The 23,121-nt window shown below is 39.1% G+C and overlaps 1 protein-coding gene across 3 annotated transcripts in view; it reads right to left on the bottom strand.

Moving 5' to 3' along the window:
• Positions 1–2,662: 2,662 nt before the first annotated feature.
• The window catches only part of grip2b (glutamate receptor interacting protein 2b), a 76,217-nt gene continuing 55,758 nt past the window's right edge, over positions 2,663–23,121 (bottom strand). For all 3 annotated transcript variants that reach the window (XM_036531938.1, XM_036531939.1, XM_036531940.1), the window contains exons 15-24: positions 21,698–21,761; positions 18,732–18,877; positions 15,335–15,479; positions 13,753–13,898; positions 13,006–13,185; positions 12,774–12,927; positions 11,258–11,375; positions 7,691–7,918; positions 6,963–7,109; positions 2,663–3,881 (exon numbers count right to left, since the gene is read on the bottom strand). In XM_036531938.1, the coding sequence (XP_036387831.1) occupies positions 3,684–3,881; positions 6,963–7,109; positions 7,691–7,918; positions 11,258–11,375; positions 12,774–12,927; positions 13,006–13,185; positions 13,753–13,898; positions 15,335–15,479; positions 18,732–18,877; positions 21,698–21,761 (1,526 nt within the window). In that variant the 3' untranslated portion in view covers positions 2,663–3,683. The remainder of the gene's footprint in view (positions 3,882–6,962; positions 7,110–7,690; positions 7,919–11,257; positions 11,376–12,773; positions 12,928–13,005; positions 13,186–13,752; positions 13,899–15,334; positions 15,480–18,731; positions 18,878–21,697; positions 21,762–23,121) is intronic.

Genomic DNA, 23,121 nt, shown 5'->3' with positions numbered 1-23,121 from the left:
TGTGTGATTGGGTGAGGGAAAGGGGAACAAACTGGAATAACCTAGAGTACACCTTTGAAAAATGACCGAGAGAGGAAGGTCTTTCAGAGGTGTAGGTAAACACTGAAGGGCACTGGCGAATTCGATGAATGGTAAACACAGCATGAGTCAAAAGTCACAGGCTGGGTAAGTCACAGATTTCACATGACCCTTTGAAAAGGTGGATTAAAAAATATTTCTGAGTTTGCCTGATCTGTAATCTTATTTGCTCAACAGAGAGAGAGAGAGAGAAAGAGAGAGAGAGAGAGAGAGAGAACAGTGCAATCTGGTATCCCATAAGCAAATTCAGGGGGTGAACAGTTCAGCATGGAATGAAGAGGATGAGTTATGTTTACATGAGTTATGGATGAACTATGTTTATACATAAACATGGTGGCGAAAGAGCTGTTCCATAAAGGACTGAAACCTCCTTAAATATGCAGAGAACACACAAATATTTAGTTTCCCCCAGGTATAAATAACACAATAATGATAGTGTGTATACAATTAAAAAAAAGGTCAGTGATGAAAATGGTTAAACTCCAATGAACTGATGAGTCATATTAAATTGGCTAATCCTTGACAAGGAACACAACTACGTACTAAATTGAGGACCTCGTCACACTATACTGGGCTCCCCCAACGTCGATCTGCTCTAAGTATGCTGCCTGGTTCAAACCTTCTGTTTTCCTCAGGGTCTGACCCTGTTCACCACTAACCAAAACTGTTCTTAAATCAAATGCACTACCTCTTCCCTTAACAGATAACATAGCATGACTAACCCACAACAGAACATGCCCTGAAATAAGCAGGTAAAAACCCAATGTGCAGGAAATTGATACAGTTCCCAGAATGCATCAATACCTTCTGCATTATATGCAAAATACCCATACCTAAAACACCCAGTTATAAATTAATAAGACATACGGCAACCTCTATACATCCTGCTTGCCTGAACATATAACAAATGTAATATTCTGGGTCATATTACTAGTACACTATACAAAGCAACAGTTGGTCTCCTGCTTTGATGCACATCATTTTATTTTTTTTTTTTAAATAATTCAGTATGCCACTGTAGATGATCAGGTTTTTATACTGTATAGTGTCACATAATAATACCTAATAATGAATTGTGATAAATAGTAATACTACTTCTACTGCAATTACTAACAATCACAATAATCATTATCATCATCACCATCATCATCATCATCATAGCAGTAGTAGTAGTAATTTCCTGAGTGGAATGAGTGGACTGGGAGCTTAACAGTATGTTGCAAACATTACATGTTGGTTGAGTCTAAATGAAGGCAAAATTAAAAACCTTGCCAGTTATTTAAATGGTGTGAAAGAGCTTATTTGAAATTAAATACAAACACCAAAAAAGTGTCTGAATTTGTCAACAAAGCAAAAATGGCTGAAATGAAGAACAAGCACTGTGATCCATCTGCAATGAAAACACCTTGGTTGGTATGGAGTTGGAGCTTTGAAATATGACACTAAGATAAGTTTATTCTCAACTGTGAAGCAGCTGAGTTGAAGTTACTACAAAAAAGGTGTGGTTCAAAACTGGAGACCAGCTGGTCTTAGGCTAGTCCCTAGATAGTCCCAAGCAAATGCTACACCCATATATGGCCTTTTGCCTGTTTTAGCTGTATGTAGATGTTACCAGAAATCCTATACTGGCTGACTAAACAGTTGATCCTTCTAGCCTGTAGTCTCAGCAAGTGATATTTAAAGAAACAAGTCAATTGAATCAAGCTGACATTAGTAATTAAAAGGTATTCAAGAAACTATTACTTCTATCACCTCCTAATATTAAAAATAAAAGTAAATAATTTAAATTGAGTAATGCAACAAATGAGATCAAATATTTATCCAAGAGGAAACAATACAATGAAATGCACAAAGGAATAATAATTTCATCCGAACATTAAACTGGTTTACATTGTTATAATTGACACATGTCGACATATTTATGTAATCCTGGTAGTCAGCATCAGCCACAAAATAAGTGCATTTTAATAACTTCATGGTCAGATCAGTAGCAGATCAGAAGCTGTAATAGTAACTCATGTAACACTGAGATTTTTTTTTTTCATTTCTTCAAGTTATCAGAAGGTCTTAATCCCAATGAGGGGACAATATACATTTTTAATATACTACAGTGTCCTCAAGTGGTGGGTGTAAATAATTTGAAGTGGTTGCATTGAGGATTATTCTATAGTACAGAGCTGTATACCATGGTCCAGCATAATTCAATTCACTTTAAATTCTGAGAGCCTACACCAATTATTTTTTGCAATTAGTTTGTATTAGCCATATCATCAACCTGTGTTAATACCCTACTTTAAGTTTGTTGTGACAGAGTCAGCATGACCCAATGACCTGAGATGGTAAGCACCAGAATACTATCACGCTTGCATAAATCAAGCATGACTGGAGGATCTATTGCTACACACAACACAGAAAAATGTGAAACCGAAGAACAATGTAAACCCTATGACTCAGATCCAGTTGGAGTCAGAAGAGAGTAACAAGAAATATTTGAAATCAGTAATGTCTCTACAGAGCGATCATCAATATGTGATGGAAACGTAAAAACGAGCAAAAATGTAAAAAATGAAAGGGATTTGGGGGGGTCTGGAACAATTATGCTTTGATACGCATTTGTGATTGCTAAACTTTGCTTTTAGTTAAGGTCATCACTGCTATGACCTTGAAATAGTTGGGCTGTCTAGAGTTGGACTGGAGTAACCCTGTCTGGTATGCACAGGTCTAAGAGTGCTCTTCAGGAAGGTGATTTTAAAATAGAGCAGGGAAATGTTTGCAATACTTGGCAAGCAATAATGAGTAGCAGCTACGCCTAGCATTTATTTGGAAAGGGCAAAATGTGTCCTAAGGTTTCCAATCCCACTCTCTGAAATAAAAGAATGGGGTGAGGAAGGGACTGGTTAGATTTAAGGGCATAATGAAATAAAATGCAAAACAGGAAGTGCATATCATAATTAAATACTGTGTATGTGTATGCCTGTGTGTAATCACTTCCTGATTCCCTTTCTTCCTTGCAGTGTTCAGTCACAGAAAGTTGCTAATTAAATTCATGTAACAGAAATCAAATCTGAAAGAGAATCACACAAACATACAAAAACCGTGCCATTAAAACTCCACAAAACCACAATGTCTCCACATGGACTCCCTTCTTTCCAGAAGGGTTTTAGTCTTTGCTCATGGCTCAAACAGCACCTTTTTTTTTTACTTTGGCTCCAGCCTCTTCAGACCAACAGGCTGTCTCCTCATGTTTAGCCGCCTTCCTTCCTTTGTTGCAGAATGAGTTTGGCTTTCCTAGCCCTGTAGGCCAGAGTGTCTTCAGCTACCTGTGGCTCAGATGAACAAAATGATTTCAGCAGTTCAATGTTCAAGTGTCTGTCTTTGTCACAATATTTTAAAAAAGGTTTGACATTGGTGAGAGGGGTGACACAAAAGCGACAACATGAAACTAAAAAATAACAATAAAAATAAAATAAAAAAGAACACCCCTCCTTTATTATGAAATATGTTGGTAAGACTGGATATAAGCTGTTCCTGTACTGTTAACAGTTCTGGGATGTAGAATGATGTATTTGAAGCCAATCATTAGGATCACTGACTCTTAACCATGGTCACAGGTCCATGGTGCTTGTCTTGTGCTCTCGTGTGCTGGGCAGTGTGGCAGAGGGGTCCTCACAGTCCTTCGGCTGCCCCGTGGGTGCCTGCGCCAGGGGGTTCCTGCTGATGACTAGTTCCAGCTTGTCTCCAGCCTCTGTGATGAGGGGCACAGCCAGGCAGCAGTCAAAATCCCTAGTGCGGACATGGTTCACCTGTGAGAGGTGAAATCAAACAGTGAAGAAACATCATGACTATGAGACATGAGAAAGTTCTTGTTGCTCAGTTCATAACATGAATACCAAGTATGGTTCTATAACAGACTTTGATGACAAACCTTATCACTGATAATTCTTTGGTTTCACAAACACAATGTCCTGTGTTTCAGTAACAGACACTAATTTTAATGTGAATGTATGTTTATTGTATGCATGTATGTCTACTGACGTGTCAACAAATTGACAATAATGCAAAATGGACACTAGTTCAAATTCCTCAAAGTTATTCAAATTCTTTAATTTTTAATTTAAAATAACTCCAAGGCTACCTACAAACTGAAATTCTATTAATTTCACCAAAGTGCAGTGGAGTCATACATTGACAGTGATAGTACTTCACAAGAAATGAGAACCAAAAGAAAAGCATAACTCAACAAACTAGATACAAGTCAATATTAGCTCAGTAACCTCCCTGGCTAACTAATGCCAGATGGAAGTTAAGTAACATTGACATTATCTAGTTACCAAATTGACTGGTGAATTGATTCATAGCTTGCACATGCACTCAGGAATTTCAACAAAACATGACCTTTGTACAACTGTATATCATTGAAGTATTGCTTTTTCCACACTGTATTTGCCTTTTGTTCCTAGATAAGTACTGGTGAAAAAGGTAAAAAAACAAACCAATATTTACAGACAGTTGGTATTTACACTATTCATAAAAATGACCACATTAATTCTTTTATACAAAATCCTTATTAACAATGAAAGAGAGGCTGGGAAGTGAGAATGAGACCAAGAAAAAAAGCTAAACAAAGTGTCAAAGTGAAAAGAAAAATGGTTTCAGTTAGTTGTGTTGTCATTCTTATTGTAATTTGTTTTCATTCAGTAAACTTGTGTGTATGTGTATGTGTGTGTGTGTGTGTGTGGGGGGGGGGTTGATTTTGCACTGCTCCACTCAAACATCCTCTGATAAAATTTATTTAGTTATTTATCTAAAAATGATCTAGTTATTCTGTGTCTTTTGATTCCAACACTCCATGTTGTATCTGTCACAATAGTGTACTCCATGCTGTACTTCATGAGCAAAAATTTAGTACAGTATTAAAATGTTCTGAATATTTGGCTTAATTCCTATTTATTTTTTGTTAAAAAAAGTCATTTCTAGCCAATATCCTGAAATGTACCCCCTGCTTACAAAGTAGTGTCTATGGAAAAATAAAACTGAATTCCTGATGATCTGGTTTATGCTGGGGTTTCCAGGAATACATAGTGGTGTAAATGTGGGGACTATCTGCACACAAAATATGGGTGAATTATATACAAATACAAAGTCTACAGTGCATTACAAAGACAGCAGAAAAGACAATGGGGCAACCATGGAGGGGGGGGATAGCTTACAATTGGGGTAACATCTAACCAATGGTAAAGGGGAATTAATACTGGGGTGAGGGCCTTTAATATTGTATTGCTTCTTCATGGTGGCAACAGAACTGAAACTCAGAAAAAAAGTGTGAAATTTCAATGTATCTCTGAGGATTTACATAGATAGCTTAAGCCTGTCCAATAGCTGGTGGCTTAAGCCTGTTTTTCCGGTTGAAAAAATGACTTTCTTTCTTCAGAGAGATTATAATGAGTTTAGAAGAGGACAGAGTAGAGTACATGAGAAATTACATATCACCACGTGGACAGTGATGAATTAAGTGGCATGACAACAGCCCAATATGAGGCTCACATTCTGTAGCACAGTATTACAAAATTTCTGCATGGGGGGGGGGGGGGGGGGTTGTTTTCTCAGAGGGATGCACATGATTAACAATCAGGGAAGTGCACATTTATCTGTTTCATTGATACGAGATTTATCATTTTTACTCATAAGAGGGAAGACCAAGTTTGCCTTGGATACTTTGAGAAGGAAGACATAGATAATTTTCAAATAAGCAATGTAAATTTGAGATGTCTTTTGTTTCTATATGGAGAATATGGATATGTTAATAATACTTTCAAAACAACTGTTGAACAACTATTGATCAAGAATGAATGATTACATCACAGTCTGCAATTCTTGGGGAACATGCTGGGAATTTATGTAAATTTATGTCCTTAAATGATGACTTGTTCTAAACTTAAAACCAACCCACTGACTACGATTTACCAATAAACATTCCTATGGACGGTAGCTTTCCAACAGCTGAGGTTAACCTCATCAAAGAAAACTATGGTCTGAGCGATTTGACTTCTGGCCTGTGGCTGGGATCTGGAAACACAACCTGGGACACTAACAATTTAGGTCTTGAAATGCCTCCATTCTGTGATTAAAACTTTTATTTTTTGACAGGTTTAAAGATATTAAATGCTTTTATTCCAAGTAGTGGAACTCAAAAGTAGTTATTTATACATTTTAAAGAACTGGGCCTTATTAAATGCACTTTGTAATCAGAACCATTTTCATTATTTCTACTTTAAATTTCCTGTATTCTTTTTTTCAATATTGCAAAGGTATAAAAATATCCAGGAAATTTAAAACAGATAATGAAGGCAGATTTGGTGAAAAATATGGATGTTATTAAGCTGCTGGACCATATTTGACACACCTCCCAGTGGTTTAACACAATCTGTTCTATCTTGTTTTCTCTGGCTCCGATTCATAAACTAATATACCGAGCATTTATTAACTTTACACAGATTTGATCAATCCCAGATCCTATTCAAGGCCAGTGGGGCTCATACTGAGGGTGAGTAAGAAGTCTCCCTGCAGTCTGGAAAAAGTGTTGTCTTTACTGAATTGAACAGTGATTATATGTCACCTCTGAAAAGCTCCAACTCCACTCGTTCCACACTGTGTTTTTGCATGATATCCAATAGAATGTTGCACAGTGGAACTCCTTTTTAACTCACAATGACCTCACTATGAAAATTTGCTTTTGGCAAACACTTCCTGTCTGCCCTCGCTATATCAGGCTTGGTTTATATTTAACAGCGTGACTGTTACACTCAGGCGAGAAATACAAAGACGGCCACTGGAAAAACACTTGGCTTTTGAGGGTGCATTGAAGAGGGATTCGGCCATAACACCTGTAGAATCCTGTCATAGGGTTTAAGTCCCGCACGGTCGGCGGGCCCCTCAGGGCGAATCATGTTGACGTAAACGCCTTTCTCCAAGAAGCCATCCGATACACTGAAGCCGAAGTCATCACTCTCTGGGTCTTTCATCACTGTCACCTGCAAGTGGTGAAAGAGAAGGTATTTACAGGTCAGTGCAGACCTATCAGATACCACAAAACCTATGTCCTTACACTAGCAATGCAAAATGCCCATTAGCACGCACTATATTACGTGACCATGTGCATATACAGTAACAGTCAAATGTTTGGACACTCCTACTCACAGAGGAGTTTTTCTTTATTTTTACTATTTTCCACATTTAGAATAAGACATCAAAACTATGAAATAATACAACTGGAATTATGCAGTGACCAAAAAAGTGTTAACAAATCAAAACTATTGTATATTTTAGATTCTTCAAAGTAGCCAAAAAATAAACTTTAAAAATAAAATTTTTTTGGAAAGAAATTCATACACAGGCAACAATTTCACTGTTTAATAAATTTATCTAAGAATCAAATTTAAAGCATTTAATAAAAAGTCTATAGATAAAAATATCTTTGAATGCATTTTCCCATTATCTTAATCAGGTGTGTCCGAACTTTTGAATGGTATTGTACGTTATATTATGTGGCCTTGTATACTGTACATGTTCTACCATGTGACCCTGTGCAGGCAGGAGGTACCTCCTGCAGTACCTTGTGCAGCTCCAGGGGTGTAGGGGACAGGATCTCCTGCATTTCCTCCTTGATCCTCCGTGACTCCCACGTCTTCTCAGACACACGCAACGTGCCCTTGTTTTTGGCCTCGCTGTGCAAGTGGGAGGCCTTCCTCAGTGGGCTGATTCCCGGCTGGCTAACTGGCTCTGAGTGTGCCTTGGTCCCATCCACACCCAGACTGAGAGCGCTGCCCGTCATAATTGATGCCTACAGAAAAGAGGTAGCCAGAACAGGAACACAGATGTCAGATACTCATTAACTATTGACTACCTCCTTTCATAACTCAAAAACACATCATTACATTACAGTCATTTACCAGAAGCTCTTATTCAGAGTGACGTACATAGGTTACAATTTTTACATGTTATCCATTTATACTGATGGATATTTACTGAGGCAGTTTTGGGTTAAGTTCCTTGCCCAAGGGTACAGCAGCACTGTCCCCATGGGGGGCTGCACCTGCAACTTCATGGTTATAAGCCCTGCTCCTTACCACTATGCTACACTGCTATATTTGTATATAACTGTTGATGATGTGTTTATTTTATTTATGAGAATGTTTTATTAGATATACTTCATCTAACATAATGAACCTTTTACCTTTCCTTTGGACATTTAACAGTCTGGTGATTTTCTTGAGAGCGCTTTATTTTTTAACTGTCCAGAAGTAAGAATGTATCCCATCTCCTGATCATTTAGACTTTATGTTTAAGGGTATTATCCCCACGTTACTCATGCTGTATACTACAGTAATTGGATATGCGTCAAGAGACTAGCTAAGGGCATGCAAGGTAACACAAGAGATGGATGAAAATGACACCAATGATGTCATGGTGTAGGCTGTCTATCTGGCAATATGCACACTTCAGTCAAGTGTGAAATACAGTGTAACTTCTGCTCTGACATAAATAAATTGAGACATGCCACATTATTGCTTAGGATTCCCAGAACACATGATGTTGCCATATTCCTAGTCAACATATTGACGTAAGTAGGCCTAGCTTGACCGAAAAACTGGTTGTACACAAAAAACACATTATCAAATTTTAGCTGTAATTGTCAGGATGTTTTTTGGTTGTTCTTGCTTAAGCATAAGCAATGAATTCATGTTTCACAACAGTTTGCCTAACTGTAAATTGCTGAGAACATGCTCACCTGAATTTGTTATAGCTGTAATTTTTTCATTTGCTTTTTTAACTACAATAGTCTGTCCAAACTTCTTCTCTTTGGTGTAATAATACTTTAGATGCTATAATATAATAATACTGACTCATCTTGAGACTGTTTTGGGGGAAGATGACAGGGTGCCTGACATTGATGACAGTTCCTTTCTCCCCTCAAGTTGAAATCTTGAGTTGAAAAATGCAACTCAATTTCATATGGTGGCAACTGCTGACAACAGTAACAAGGGGATGCTAGCTATCTAAATAAAAAGAGTTTGCCTTAGTACAGTATAGGCTAGCATACTCATTACAATACTGTCATTTAGAAGATTCTCTTGTCTAGAGGAAATAACATACAATAGGTTACCATTTTTACATGTTATACAGGAAATTTACTGAGGTAATTATAATACCTTGCCCAAGGATACAGCAGCAGTGCCCCAGTGGAGAACAACCTTTTGGTTACAAGCCCTGCACCCTACCACTATACTACACTGCCCCCCATTATACCACACCATCACCTATTCAGTTCATTCTTCCTTAGGGAGAGAGCAAGCTAGTCATACTTGCTAGCTAGCTTCCTTGCTACTGCTGCCAGCCCAGTTGAGTTGCAGATGCCACAATTCATACTCAAAGCTATCAAAGCAAAGCAACACTGTCCTCTTCTAATGAAACAGAGTTGTTATGGTAGGATATACAGAAAAAATGTGTAACTGACAAGGACCTTTTATTCACTTGTTGACAAGGCTGAGCAACAGCTTGGTGATCAGTAGATTAGTGTCACTGAAGTGAAAGAGAGAGACAGAGAGGGAGAGAGAGAGAGAGAGAGAAAGAGAGAGAGAGAGAGAGAGAGAGAGTGTGTGTGTGTGTGTGTGTGTGTGTGTGTGTGTGTGATACACAGTGATACACAGCTTAGAGGAGTGGATCAGAGAAATGTACTCCAGTTGCATAGTTTATGTATTGATTGGTAGTAGTTCTATCCAATTAAAATATAATCACAAATGACTCACTGTTACACACAATAGATATCTTCCAAAATAGTCATATGGTAGTCAAAGATAGAAAATTGTTCAAAGTTGTTCAGATATCCATATTTACCAACTAATCAGCACATCCCAACTGTATACAACCATCATGTAAATGCATGCTCTCATGCAAGCGCATGCTCTCATGATGAAATGAGAAAACATGAGACCATGCACTATTATTTCTGCTCTAACCAAAACAGACAAGCCAGCTTTGTTTTTGCAAAGTTAAATAGCCACTGGGGGGTTCTGGGTTTCCATGTGCTATTGCCATTTCAGGCTGAATTCTCCAAAGTTCAGTCATGGCAGGACTGTTCATCTGGCTTGATAATGTGTTGTGTTTCGAGGTGCTGCATTCTCCGCCATTGTCTGTTATCTGTTATGTTGGTGATTGCCGATCTCTCTGCTTTGTGTGTCTACTCGAGGCAGGGTGGATAGTTACAGGATATTAAAAATGCAAAAGCTGTACCCTTAAGCTGTATTACAAGTACAGGCATAAAGTGGCATAGAGTAGAGGCATAAATTTTATATTTCTACCACGGAAGTCATGCACGAAGTTGCACAAAAGCACTTTGCTACAAAAACTTAACAAAAGATCAAACATTACAAAAGAAGTTGTAGGACTCTCAAATTCCCATTTTAAGTAATAACTGTGTTATGTGTAAAGAACAATTCTACTGAACAAACAGAAGAAAATAAAAAATGTGCACACCAGAATGGATACTCTGTGGGACAGTGTGCTCACATTGCTAGTTGATGGCATTGATATTTTCCCCCGCAGCCTATTTCGAAAAGACTTGAAATGAATATGCTACCTGGGGCAGAGAATGGCCTTATTCAGTGTGTTAAGCATGAGCTCTGCAAAGAGGCTAAACAAAACTCCAAATAAATCGATAAACCTCTTAGTGGCAAAACAGACTGTTCTGTTTTATTTTGGCCTTATTTATTTTGACTCAAATGTCACAGCTTGAGCTCACTATGTTTTGTCTATTGTCAAAGGTACAACCAGTATCTTTATTCAGTGGAGCCACAAATCCTCTTTATTCACAAATCAAGCTCTTTATGTCCCACTGTCCCCACTGCAACACCAGGTCTGACCTCATGTAGCAGACACCACAATAAGGTAAGCATCACCCGCAAATTTAACATCAAGTGTGACTTATAACTGATACTTATCACACTAGTACACAACATGTCAGGACTGGTTGCTTTCATTCTTTTTTTCACCTCCTCTGCAAATACGGTGGCTCTTGAGGCGAATGCATAGTTTCGGTGAAACCGTGGACCATGTTCAGAGGCCTCCCTGAGCAAAATGACAAGATGTCTGGAGGGACAGTGGTGACACACAGACAGTTTACCTCGATCTCCCTGAGGAGCTCCGACTGGCCACAGGTCTCCAAGTCCTCCAGCGCCTGGCACCAAAAACTGTCCTCGTGATCCAGGATGATGCCATCATGGTGCGGGTGGCTAGCATATCTGTGTCAATGCAGGGAACCAGAACACATGAGCAACCCTGCCGTCTGGAGAGGCTGGCAAAGCCGCCCCTGTGCAGAGTCCCAGCCGGACCCCCTGGGCAGCCAGGGGAGAGCTGGGGAGGGGGTCCTAGCCTCCAGTCCTAGCTTAAAGAGGAGATTTACTTTATTTATTGCAGCCCAAAAAGCAGTGTCCTTTAGAATACTGAAAAACCTCCATGCAGTTATTAAAAAACAAAAAAAATTACAACCAGAAGGCCTTCAAAAGTTAGGAGGTGGAGTAGAGAAGCATGTGAAGGTCAGAAAAAATACAAAAAACAAAAACAAAAAAAAAAAAAAAACAAAAAATATGGTGTCCCTGGCGGACATTTGAAGGTTTTAGGAAGACGTTTGGTGAAAACAGAGCGACAGAAAAAAAGATGCATTATGGGTAAGACCAGGAGCCCCACAGGCAGTTAGTAAGGCGGATGGGAGACAGTGATTCAGGGCTGAGAGACAGAACACCTGAGAAAAAAGAGACAAGAAATACAGACAGGAGAAACAGGACAATGTGAAAGAACGAAAAAACAGCCAGTCAGCAAATTCTTAATAGTATGAATTTCAAAGAAAACTACTGTATATAGTCCATATCTGTTCTCCATCATGTAATTGGCTCAAAGACATTATCAAGTTACCACAGACCTGTCAGATTAAGTTGACTTTGGAACCATGATAACGATTAGATTCTGACCCCCATCTGTGACAGAATGTTTTCTTACTTGATTCAGTGTTTATTTAAAGGTCCAATGGTAAAAGCATCACACATATTCTATAACCACATCACTGACCCAGCAGGATGACAAGAAAATAAACATTCATATCTTAAAGTCACATGAAGAGCTGAAATTAAACTACTCAAAAGTCTCAAAGGAACCATATGATGGGAGTATGACATTACACTGGCAATACTCATTGTTAACCCTTTAACTTTTGAATGCTGAAAGAGCAGAGTACATGAAATTATCTTTCCTAATTAAAATTTAACTGGATCTATACTTTTCTCACAATAATGAATACAAGTAGACAACATGGTGACATGTAAATACACAAACCAAGAAAAAAAGTAATGATCAAATATAGCAAGAGAAAAGCATTAAAACAATTAAACAAAACAAAACACTTTACTGTGTAGTATTTGTTCAGTGTCAGAAAGTGCCTTCTCTGTGACTTTGGAAGATAAGATTGTTATCGTGGAGATTAGATCTGGGTGTGTCTGGGTTTCACCACTGCCATTGTTTTTACGTTTCACACAGACTTCTCAGAAATGTTTATGATAATAATGGACAGGATGCCATTAATCATGCTTTAAAGATCGGGAGTGGTGATACAGTAAGCCTGAGGGCCTGGGGCTCTGCGTGCTTACCCAGAAGGCTTGTCCCAGTCATCCTCACTGAAGCCTCCATCACTGAAGGGGTAGTTCTTACGCCGGCCTGTAGGGGGAGTATTGTTCCTCTGCTTGGCACTGCGCCACTCGTGAGGATGCAGGGCTATGCCTGCTGCCTGGTGGATGTACGTTCCTGCAAAGGCAGTTGTAGATTAATAGCCCATATGTATTATAGCAACACACTTCTGCACATGTGGTTTTGTGTCCTCACCTTGACTCCCATAGCCAGCGTCGATGCCTGAACCATCCCATGACTCCATGGCGGAGTCCACACTGGGAATGGTGGTGGAATAGATCTCTGAGAGCTTGTTGGTCTTCTGGGAGTCCGTCATCTCATCCTCGTTATCACTCAGGTCATTTTCAAGCCCCGATTTTTTCTTCTCGCATGGCACTGCATGGAGACAGAATGCAAATATAACAATATTTCACAAATGATCACCCTTTCCCATGGACTTTGCCACCTTCCACTGGGGCATGAAAATCAGTAATTCAAATTATTCCACTGTGCTGAACACATATACTTACATACATAAATTTCAAATCCCATGCCCACCCTCTTCCTCCTTTATAATTCTAATTTCATACTCCCTTCCTACAAATTTCACTACACAACAGGTACATGGAGCAGACTATCCAGGCATGAAAATGACTAATATAAAAGAGAGGGGTTTGCACTTGGGTGCTGATTACATTGCATTGCATTTGCTTTTAAAAATATTTTTTTAGCTATTTTGAAGGACTTAAAAGACTTTAGGTTTGATTTGTTTCTAACACATTTTTAGTCACTGCATAATTCCATTTCCGTTATTTCACAGCTTTGATGTCTTTACTGTTATTCGAAAATGTGGAAGATAGTAAAAATGAAGAATAAATGTATCAAAACTATTGACTGGTACTGTATGTGTCATATGTCAGGTAGTCCCATAAATGTGGCCAGCTCCTCCCATGGAGTACGCACAGTTACTGTCCACTTGCTTCTTGATCTTAAGGGTGACAGTCTCCCCGGCCACCTGCAGCAGGTGGATGGCTTCGCTCAGGGGCTTTCCCTTCAGGCTCACGTTGTTGATGGCCAAGATGCGGTCTCCTACATGGATGGCTCCAGTCCTGTGGGTCATATCAAACACTCTTTTGGTCCAGCAGACACAGGGAGGGGAATTCCTCTATGTGGCTGTGTGTGTGTGTGTATGTGTTTTTGTTTGTGTTGTACTTTACCTCACTTGTAAGTCACTTTGGATAAAAGCATCTACCAAATGAATAAATGTAAATGTAAATGTAAATGTGTGTGTGTGTGTGTGTGTGTGTGTGCATGTGCGTGTGCGTGTGCGTGTGCGTGTGTGTGTGTGTGTGTGGGTGTGAATGTCTGTACATGTGAGGGGATGACAATGAGGAAGAAAGCTGCTTTTTTCTGGAAATTTCAGTACTGGGAAGTCCAATTTCAGTACTGGGAATGTGAAGCAGAGGTAAAGAGCAGAGACACAGACCTCCCCTCATCCACATTAGGAGATAATATCTTAACTGAGAACTGCTGGAGTTTCATGGTACATTCATCTGTATCACAATGAATGAATTAATATAATTAATTTTACTTTGAAGTTTATGTTTAGTTTGAACAGTATGCACATGACTGTTTGGTTGTGATGTGTTGTATGGTTGAGATATATGCAATATGATTAAATATAAGAGAAAACATTTCCTCAGGTACACAGTACTATGTGTATGTGCCACTGGAAAAGTGTAAAGTAATAAAATAAAAACCATAAATTGAGATGACCATTTCCTGGCAAAATATTAATGTCAGATCCCTGAATTCATGTGATCCAGTCTGGCACTGGGCCTCACTATGACTTTGAAGAACACGTTAAATCTTTTCGCAAACAAGTGCGGATGTTGCAATATGATTAAGTAATAGCACATTGGCAAATTTCAGAGGAGGCTGTCTCTTTAAATGTAGTTTCTGTTTTACAGCAACTGAAACGCGTTTCATTATCTTGCTTGACATAGACAAATGGCCTCACAATGTGTGCTTTTGTCTTCCAGTCACAAGCTGTGAGAACAGCAATCATGACTGAGGTCAAACAGTGATAAGCCTTTTTCTCTGAGTGGTGCTCTGTGTTCACACCACCCCAGCTCCGATCACACTGCAAACACAGCACGTTCAGCGGGAGAGCACAGAGGTGTAGGGTGAAACGGTTCTGACAAAACTAGATCTAAACAAGCTGAGACAGCGCGAAACTGGGAGAGACTAAAGCAGACTGAGGAGGATTTAACCTTGTACAGACATGACCAGCATCAAGCTTGAATACTGCCAGTAATTTGGCTTGAATCATGATACATGAAATAACATCAAGCACCACAAAAGCCATAGAGCCTGAAAAGATTATTATCATAATGCCCAAGGTGCCACTAAGCTTTCACAAGAGTAGAAGTCTGTGCAGGAGCGACAAAGATCAACAACCTGCAGTCCTTCATATCCACCACCAGAGGGCCTCATCTGCCCATGGAAAAAAAAGACATTTGAGACACAACACGTTGGACCTCACCTCTCAGCCAGGCCTCTCTTGGTAAGGCCGGAAATGACGATGGGGTCAAAAGGCTCCTCTGTTCCCGAGATAGTGATGCCCAGGGGCCCACCGTATCTCTTCAGCTCTACAGTATAGATGATGGAGCCAGTGGTCTCCTGTTCATCTGAGGAACAAAGACCAGGGAGGGCACACTTCACCAAGGAGCATTTTGCAATGCTTCCAAATATTTTTAAACAGCAATCAATTTATTTCATTAAGGCAACATATACACACTCATCACATGAATGTTTCATTGCAATTTCATAGCACTTTTGGCAATGAGTACAGCACCTACTTGTAAGGTATTTACAAGTAGGTCACGAGTAAAGTATGTCTGCACACATAAAGGAGAACTCAGGAGACGGCTTTTCTTTTGGACACAAAAATAATACATTTTTCCAAAGCAATGGTATGAAGACAGAAGACAGAGCCAGAGAGTTGAGCACTCTTGCCAGTCTGTCTGTAAACAATGCCTTTCATATCTAATGTGTCAGCAGAGATCTCAAGGCATTTTATACTGCATGTAGAATAGATGCAGGGTCTGAAAAACAGCTTTAAAACACAGGGCTGATGGAAGCGCCTCCAAGCAACAATATAGAAGTGTGCAGAGGTACAGAAATGTCCAGTTCCTATGACAGCAGACCTGAAGCACCTCTGCTCTAAGCAGATACCCAAGCCTTCTGCTCTGGATTCTACAGTATCTGGAATCATTACTTCATAGAGGAGATGTTTTCCCCACTAAGTAATGATATACAGTATCACTGACTGGTGTTATGAAACAGATTTGAAAAGCATAATCCTTGAGAATTTTTGGGAGACTGGTGGGGTCTGTCATCAAGTGCCAGTGAGGATCGTGTGTCACAGGGGACATGACAAAAGTGCTGTGAGATCTGCAGCCATATTCTTAAAAAGGTGGTTTGAAAATTTCTGAACCTATGTGTTTAAAAATTTAAGAATAATTCAGAGCTCAGTCTCGGTGCTCTCCTGAAAAAGTAAAACTCAGAAATACCCTTGTGAGGTTATTTCTAATGAATCATTTTCCACGTCAAAACTGTTACTTCTGCTTTTTTATACAGGTCTATACATACAAAATTGAAAGTCTGGCAATACAATCTTAGCTCTGTAAGTACTGGACAACAGATTTCAAAATGAAGCTTTGCAATCATTCTCTGGAAAATAATACATGTGGAAAAAAAAAACAAATTGTAGCCAGAAAAAAGTAAGCATCTAATTTTCTTGAATTTCATATTGCACAGAATCCAAGATGGCAAAAATAAACTGAAAACAACCTCAAAAAGCAAATACAGCCTGCTGTCAAGAGGCATTCTTTTAAGGTAAAAACATTTTCACAATTTTCTGTGCCAATTGCACACGAAGATTTTATTTGGCTTTTTTGTCTCAAAATAATCTTCTAACAAATATTTGACATTTAATTGTACTCAGTTTCATACACACACACACACACACACACACACACACACCCCAAAGTATAACCACTGCTAAATCTGAAATGTGACAGTACAATGGCCAGAGAAAGTATTCACCCCAGGACTTCTACCACATTTTGTTGTGTTGCAACCTGGGACCTTGTATCAACTTCTTTCTGATCTACATAACCTGCTCTACACTTCCAATGTGCTAAAAAAATAGTGGCTAAAAATAATTAATTAAAAACAAAACTCCATCTTTACTGGAAAAGTATTCATCCCTGTAACAATAACTCCACTAAATAAGCTTTGGCTCAGCCAGTTGCCTTCAGAATTCACACAGTTTGTTGTATTTTATCCACCTGTGTGTAACGAAAGTGGTTAACAGTATAGATTGAACACACCTGCCTTTGTAAGGTTAAATACACCTGTCTGAGTGAGGTCCCACCATTGGACATTCCATACAAGGAAATGTGAAGTCAAAGGTGCTTTCCCAGCAACTCAGGGAAAGAGCTGTGGTCAGACACAAGTTAGGGGAGGGATACAAAAAAGATTTCCAAAGCTTTGGTTATCCCACAAAGCACTGTGAAATCACTTGTCAAGAGGTGAAAGCAACACAAAACTACCCACAATATTCATCAACCAGGTCATCCTCTAAAACTGAACAGCCAAGGAAAAAGGGTATTGTTCAGAGAAGCAACCAAGAGGCCAAGGATAACACTGAAAGTCCTATGTTTCTTGAATGAGATGGGAGAAACTGTGAATAAGGCAATATCTCAGGTACTCTACAAATCTGGGCTGTATGGTAGGGTGGTGAGAATGAAGCCATACTTAAAAAATGTCATTTTTCTTTGAGTATGCAGAAAAGCACATGGAAGCCTGGAGGAAAAATTTGTGGTCTAATGAAATAAAAACTGAGTTGTTCGGTCTGCTAAATGCTATGCCTGGCGAAAGAACGGCACTATTTATCACTCCAACAACACCAACCCCACTGTAAAGTATGGCAGTGGCAGCAGTCTGTTTCAGGGTTGCTTTTCATTGGCAGGAGCTGGTAGGCTTTCCAGAACAAAAGAAGTAATAGATGGAGAAAATACAGGCAGATCCTTCAGAAAAACCTAGAACAAGTCTGCAAAAACCAAGAAACTGGGATAGAGATTCATCTTTCAACAGGACAATGACCCCAAATGGAGCTAGAGCAACCCTGTCCTAGAGTGGCCAAGTCAAAGCCCAGAGGTAAACCCAACAGGAAATCTGTGGCAGGAGCTGAAGAATGCTGCACACTGCCGGTCCCCACATAGTGCACAACAATTAGAGCACTGGAAGTTTGGGCAAAAATTAAACCTGCAAAATGTGAATCTTGTGGAGACTTACCACAAAAGACTTGCTGTAATTGCTGAAAAAGTGGAAGTAACAGAGTATTAAATGCAGTTTTCATTCAACTTTCTTTTTCAATAAATATGATTTTGCTCCATTAAAGTATTGGGTATGTTTTGTTTATTGGAGGAAAAAAAAACATTAAAATGAATTAAACTTTCAGGTTGTAGCACAACAAATTGTGGTAAAACTCCATCAGGGTGAATAGTTTCTCTGGCCACTGTATATAGGTATTGGAGAATGACTGCCTAGACAACAGAATGAACTTAACTCATGATTTACTGTACAGAATGACTTTTACTCTCACTCACAACCATAATTACATTCCACTGAGAATTTGGGAAAGAGCAGTTTTCATTGTTTATGTCCAGTCTTGTGAAACTCAGGTTTTTATTAATAGGGCCCCAGGTGACCCCCTCCTCTCAGTCTCTACCTAAGGGTGGGATTATTGGACTTCAACTCTCCATTGAAAAATTGACAAAGATTGTCTCAATAAAGACCTCCACTCTGAGTGCCCTGGCTCAACTGTGGCAGAAACCCAGCAGGAATACTACGTTTGTCATCAAGCATCTCACCGGAGTTGTCCTCGTCCTTGCGGATCTTGAGCTTGACCAGGTCCTCGCTCTGCTGAAGGATCTGGACCGCATCTTCCATGGAGCAGTTCTCCAGGCGGATATTGTCAATGGCCAGCAGCTTGTCCCCTGGCTCCAGTGTGCCAGTTCTGTAAAGGATGAAGGAAGGAGACAGTGAGAGAAAGAGGTCACTACTGTAACAAAGAACAGCAGGAGGGTGCAGTTAAAATCAAGACAAGGCCATTTATTTTCCCATAAAGGAATTTACCTATTGTTTAATACAAGCACAAGTCAAAATATTAAGTGTGGCCAACAGACAAATATATCAATTAAATACAGATGTAATACGTAACAATGTCTTGCAGTAATGGTGGTTAAGAAGTGCAAGTGCTACACTACACACTACTTTCTAATCAAGAATCTGCAAAGCATGCGGTATTGATCATTTTCTATCAGCGAGACAATTTCCCTTTTCTTATGTTAAAAATGCTTTGCTTCCTGTTTCCTACTGTGTTCCCTACGCTGATCAGCAGTTTTGCTCCACAGCTGAGACAGCCAAATTAAGCCACAGTTCAATGCAGTGCCAACTGTATAAAATACGGGCAGAACCGAAAGACTGACAATCAGCCCTTCATCCACATACATGCATTCAAGGCACCTGGAAACCCAACAATCCACATGTGCCAAAGTTGTATTTCCTGTCACAATGTTTACCAGTGTGGAAGACAAGTACTGTAGTGAGCATTGGAGATGTAATGAATCCATTATTACCCACACTGGTGAAACAAAAAATAATAGTAATGCTGTAGTATGACACAGATGAATGTATAATAATCAAACATCATGGCATATATAAAAACAATCACATAGTCTATATGTTCCTTTATTTAGATTAAACATGCTTTTAAATATACAGTTACAGAATAAACTCATGTCTGCAGTAATAAATGCTATATGAAATGCATATATACTGTTGGATAGTTGTGCCTTAGACATCAAATGGAGGGAAATAGATGATCCAAACCCTACATCACTCTGAACTGGTACTACTTTATGATTGAGTGGGTGATGTCTCTCCCTGGTGGACGTAACTGGTGTAAACTTTAGGCCATGGCATAAAACAGCATGAACCTTGGCCAGATCGCATAAAACCTGTAGGTGTTTGACAAAAAACAAAGGTTGCATAAATGTGTGTGTGTGTTTAAAATTTTGAGAAGTATTTGGTACTTATGAAGTTTAGGAATCTGTAGAAAAGTAGTGTTACGTTAAAGGATTACGAAAATTTTTAAAATAGAAAAAAATGTTAGGTGACTTCATGAAGGATCCAATCTTCTACAATTCTTTCATGAACTGTAAACTTTAATATTTCAGGGGAGTTATTTACCATTATTCCTCTGTGGTAAAATTGAAACTCATGCTTTCATCAGCATTTTTTTTTAAATCTGTGGAGGGTTCTCATAAACAATTATCAATCTGTTGAAAGATACAAGAAAAACTTCAAACCACTCACTACCAGAGAGAACTCACAACTTAGTTTTCCTTAAAATCAAAGGATAGTATATAAACTCAAAAAGTGCAAACACACTGTACAATATCAGTCTGTGTAACAATAAATTGCTAAAATAAAATATGTAGATTGCCAGGGCAGCTTTAATGCATAAATAATAAAAAGAAAAGAAGACAGTGCACTGAATAAGCGTTTGACTAGAAAATGTTCCTCCCACAAACTCTTGATAATAAACTTTTGACCTACTTCATCTGATTGGCAATGTTAACCAGAAATTATTTTCACACCTGTCACATAACCCTTCACAATCATGCAGAGGTATATTATTTCAGTATTATTCTTCTGTGTCTATATCATCTCTATCATAACATTCTGTCCACAACCTGTCAATCAACTCAGTGCACCTCAGTGCTCTGGGCTTGCCTTCCTTTATTGGCTATGTTCTACTATTTACTTGCTGATGCACTGCAAAAATGACACATTACACATTGTTGATTGATCTTTATTCCCTCCTCTTTATACTGGAAATGCACAGGAACAAAGGCTGCTCTGTGTTTAAAGTAGGCTACTGCTGATACTGTACGTTTTATATGTGGATTCAAGGGAGACATGGAATGTTTTGAGAAATTGTCACTGCTTTTGGTTTTTTCCTTCTTCATAAAACAACATGCACAGTATATCAAAGCTTCAGAACATAAATGTTATAGTCCAAAAATACATGATTTTAAACAGTATAAAAGTACATTTCTATAAAATAAAAGTCACAGCTGAATGTTGCCAATGCCAGTTTAGCATGGTAAACTACTGTGGAGGGAAGAGGAAACACTTTTTTGGTTGTGACTGGGTACGCTTACTCCTTTTCCCGTACCTCATAGCTAAACATCTATAACATCAATACTATAGCAAAATCTACAAAGTCTACAAAGGCTCTGCTTACTTAACCATGTCAAAGTGAAAGCATTTCTCATAAAAATTTGCAAATAAATAAAAGACCTTCTTGACTTCATTGGCTTAAATATTTAACCCGCTTCTTTCAATAAAACTCAGCACCATTACAACAATCAACCTTAAGGTGAGGATTACCTTCTGAGGTATAAATCTGTTCTCAGATTTTTGTGCATGCATGCCTTTCCCTCAGCTGGAGTACGTGTCCTTCATCTTCTACATTTGTAGTCTAGTCCATCTAAACTCTGAAATGAAATTTCAGCTCACTTTCATGCATTCTTGTACTTTTCTAAAAAAAAGTGCTTCCATGCAATTGAGATTAGTCGAGGACTACACAAAGCTGAATTGCTATGCCTGGGAGGAGCAAGTATACCCCCTTCCCTCTGTCACCGCGAACGCTTAGAGCTGACATCTCCATAAGCAGGGACGCTCACTGAGAACAGCAAGGATGATGAATTCTAGGGGTTGTTGACGTTCCATCCCCGCAGGGCTGCCAGAGACACGTCACATACAATACCTGTGAGCCATGCTCCCCTTCTTAATGTCAGAGATGATCAGGGGCTCATCGGGTTTCTTGCTTGCTGTTTGGGGCGAAGAAAGAAAAATTACAAGTACTGTTATCTACAAGAAACTTCAACCATACGTGTCACAAATTCAGGCCCGGGATGGCATCTGAGGATTTCTGGCACTGTTCTTTGAAGATCATGGTGTTCCTGCTTGTGTGCAGACAGTATGGACCTTGGGCAGAATAGCAAAATACAGCAATATGCCCGTCTATTGAAAAATGTAGCACCATGAGAGTTTTTGCATAGTAAATTTTGCATAAGTGTTGTAATGTTCTCAGCCACACACTGCCTGACAGTGCCTCCACTCCTCACAGAGGAAATGACCGGAACCTTCCACTCTTCAGCTGTGCTCATGTGCATGTTAAAAACAACACACGCTTTATACAATAATCTCTCAGGGACAAAATGAACACGTGGAAATTTGAAGATGGTCTAAGCCAAATAGCATGCAGTGCATGATTAAAACCAGTCCTTTCATCCTACACAGTTCTTTTTTCAGGAAATAATGGGCTCTGGCTCTGTTTGAAGTCTGTAATGGTTTTAATTAATCAAAACTTTCAGAACGACAGTTGGCTGCTGCTGGCTTTATACAAGAATGACAGAAAATAAAGCAAGGTATCCAGGGAGAGACCAGAGTCTCTCATAAATGACAGATTAAGTGCAGTATCAACCTAGCAACATGTGTCCTGTTTTTTTCTTCAAGTGGCTGAGGAGGACTGGGAGAGAACAGAAGCAGACAGCCTCTCTGCTTTCACAAGTAAACAACCTTCTGAGTTCCCTGGGAGAAAAGTTTTTTTTTTTCTTTCCACAAAGTCTGCAGCTTGAATCTGGGCTTTCCCAGGGTAATTTATTGATATGCCAAAGGCTACCATGTCTCTGAACTCAGAGGAACAAATCCTATAAATATGAGCAGAGCTGGGTGGTCTGCCTGGGACAAACCTTACAGATATCACCAGCAGCAGGGAAAAGACTGAATGGTTGGGGACAATGCAGGGAACTGGGAAATAATGACTTAAGTGGCTAAATGAACAGTGGATGAGAACTCTAAAATTCAGGGCAGCCTAGCATGTTATCCTTACATGGAAATTATCCACACTGCCTTTGAGACCTGTTGTTTTAATTATCAGTTTGTATGTATCACATGTGTATCACTTCATATTATCCAACTATTTCAAAGATGAATTAATTTTCAAGAATATTACTAAACTGATAGAGGGCAATGCTTTTCAGCATTAGTGACATGAAAGAGAGCCCAATTCAATACACTTCAGCAAGAGTCAGCTGCTAGAAAGTGCCTATAATAACACAACCTACTTTGCATCTGGATCTTATTTTTTCCATTCTTTTTTCAGAAAAAGCATTAGCCTCAATTCTG

This window comes from Megalops cyprinoides, chromosome 6, assembly GCF_013368585.1.
Source record: "Megalops cyprinoides isolate fMegCyp1 chromosome 6, fMegCyp1.pri, whole genome shotgun sequence".
In the NCBI taxonomy this organism is placed as follows: Eukaryota; Metazoa; Chordata; class Actinopteri; order Elopiformes; family Megalopidae; genus Megalops; species Megalops cyprinoides.
The sequence above is the reverse complement of the archived record's forward strand: the minus strand, read 5'-3'. Positions and strand labels throughout refer to the sequence as shown.